Source organism: Neoarius graeffei, chromosome 19 (genome assembly GCF_027579695.1).
Source record: "Neoarius graeffei isolate fNeoGra1 chromosome 19, fNeoGra1.pri, whole genome shotgun sequence".
Lineage (NCBI taxonomy): Eukaryota > Metazoa > Chordata > Actinopteri > Siluriformes > Ariidae > Neoarius > Neoarius graeffei.
Window position 1 is genome coordinate 57,652,334 of NC_083587.1, and position 2,404 is coordinate 57,654,737.

General features: G+C 44.6%; 1 protein-coding gene across 1 annotated transcript in view; it reads right to left on the reverse strand.

Moving 5' to 3' along the window:
- Window positions 1-942: 942 nt before the first annotated feature.
- ube2e2 (ubiquitin-conjugating enzyme E2E 2) overlaps window positions 943-2,404 on the reverse strand; it is a 159,932-nt gene continuing 158,470 nt past the window's right edge. The window contains exon 6 of the mRNA XM_060900349.1: window positions 943-1,700. Coding sequence (XP_060756332.1) covers window positions 1,603-1,700 — 98 coding nt within the window. The 3' untranslated portion in view covers window positions 943-1,602. The remainder of the gene's footprint in view (window positions 1,701-2,404) is intronic.

Genomic DNA, 2,404 nt, shown 5'->3' on the forward strand with positions numbered 1-2,404 from the left:
GATGGATGGATGGATGGAAGGAAATCACCATAACATAATCCCCCTTCAGGCCTTTCGGCCAGCGCGGGATAAAAAGTAGAATTATGCCGCTTTTCCACTACAAACGTGGCTGAGCCATGCCGTGCTGAGTCGAGCTGAGCGGGGCTGTTGGAGTTGCATTTCGACTACAACCGCGCTGAACCGTGCTGGCTGGAAGTGGGTGGACACATTGGGTGGAGTTAGCGAAAGTGGGTGGATGTCGCGTGATGTCGTTAAGCAGCGCAAACAGTGACATCAGTGATCTTTTAAGCGGTAGTCTCACAACCCGAATAGTAAACAATAAACATGGAGGACATGGAGTCGTTAGTGTTGCTGGTCTTGGTGCTGTGGCTTGTTGTCACCGACAACGCCAACAGATACTGGCAAGAGCGTATAGATGAGGCGAGGCGCATAAGGCTTCAGGAATTCTCGTAATTTGTAATTATTCTTCTTCCGGGTTTGCGGTGTTTACAGATCCCAGCGTGCTCGCGGGGCGTGTGTGGGCATGTGAGGACACTCCTCCTCACCAATCAGTGCACAGGGGAGTGTCTGCTCACGCCCCCAGCCTCACTCGGCACGGTTTGGCTCGCTTCAGCCCCACTCCAAAACGGTGCGAGTTTTAGGGGCTAAGCAGGGCTGAAGCGAGCTGAGTCGTGCTGGTTTTTGGTAGTCGAAACGCGAGCCGTGTCGGGCTGAAGTGAGCTGAAGCGAGCTGAAGTGAGCTGAAAAAGGGTAGTGGAAAAGGGCCATTACCCTACCTAAAATGAATTCTCTAGCAATTTTTTTTTTTCAAATTCAACTCTTAAATTTACTAAACGCATGAAATTCAAAGTAGAAGAATGATCCAGATACTGCTTTCAGTTACTAATTGGAGTACTAGAAGAACAGAAATTGCACACACAGACCCAAACAGGACACGTAATGTACATTTCAGCCACAGTGTTTTATTAGATGTTTGTCCATAAAGCAAGTGCACAACAAACCTCACTGCGTCACACACTATATACAAACCTGCGATTTCCCATCTATCCACTAGCCAGACTTTCCCAGTGGCTGCTTTTCGATGGCGTGTTTAAAAAATACGTTACAAACAGAGCGGAGCTTCGTGTTGATGTGGGTGCAAATCAGCATCCTGTTGTTAACATGCACATACCATGACTGAAAAACAAAAGCGGGGTCGTGTGTGTGTGTGTGTGGAGGGGGCTCTTATAGTCTGTATTTGTTCCTGATGCCACTTACATACATGAGGTTGAGCAACAACATTAATATTAATAATATTAATAATAATAATACCAACAACAACAACAGCAACAACAACAATATATTCCTCCTAGGATAATTCAAACATTCAGATAATTGGAAAATAAAATCCCAGTCTACTCTTTGTATAAAAAAGAAGCTCTCAAGTCAACGAGGAACAACAGGACAGTTCTGTTCACCGAAAGCGGCCGGGGCAGTCAGGAAAGTGGAGATTATATATACGGGTGAGTGTGCTCTGAGAGAACGGGGACAGAGGTAGACAGGTACAGTGGGGTTGGAAAGAGGGACAATTTATAGTGGGCAGCTCCAAGGGAGGACTTCTCTTTATGTGGCGTATCTCTTCGTCCACTGTTTGGCTATTCTGTCGTGTTCAGTTCTGTTGGTCAGGTATTGTGTGGCGATGCTCCCGACAAGAGGGTCAGCTGTGGGACAAACACGACAAATTCAGAAGGTGGAAAAGAGCATAAAATGGCCAGAACTAGCTTGCCGTTTCTTTCTTCCTGCATGTAATGATATACGGCATTATGGCAGACATTTTACCAGCATTATATAATTAATAGTTATTCCACAAAATCGAGTCGGACATGAGCTGATAGCCGACGAGGCGCGTAGCACCGAGTAGGCTATAAACCACGTACGACGAGATTGAGTGGAATAACTGCTTTATTCTATCCACATTCACTGGATTTTGAGAAACGGATCATTTTTATTTTTTGCAAATTCGATCAATAAAAACTTTACACAAAACGTCCGGCAAAATCATTTCCGCTTAGAGTGTAAACAAACTGGCGAAATGACAGGCGCAAGCAATTTGTGAAAAATGCTATAATAATAATAATAATTGTTTTTTTTTGGGGGGGGGCTTTTTTCACCTTTATTATTGGATAGGACAGTGTAGAGACAGGAAATGAGCGGGAGAGAGAGACGGGGAGGGATCGGGAAATGACCTCGGGCCGGAATCCAACCCGGGTCCCCGGATTTATGGTATGGCGCCTTATCCACCTGAGCCACGACGCCCCAATAATAAGAATTCTTGAAAAATAAAAAATGATACGTTCTTACCAGCAAATACTTTTATTCCATATTTTTTTTTTTGTATTTTCTGGGATTTTGTTTTTGACTAAAG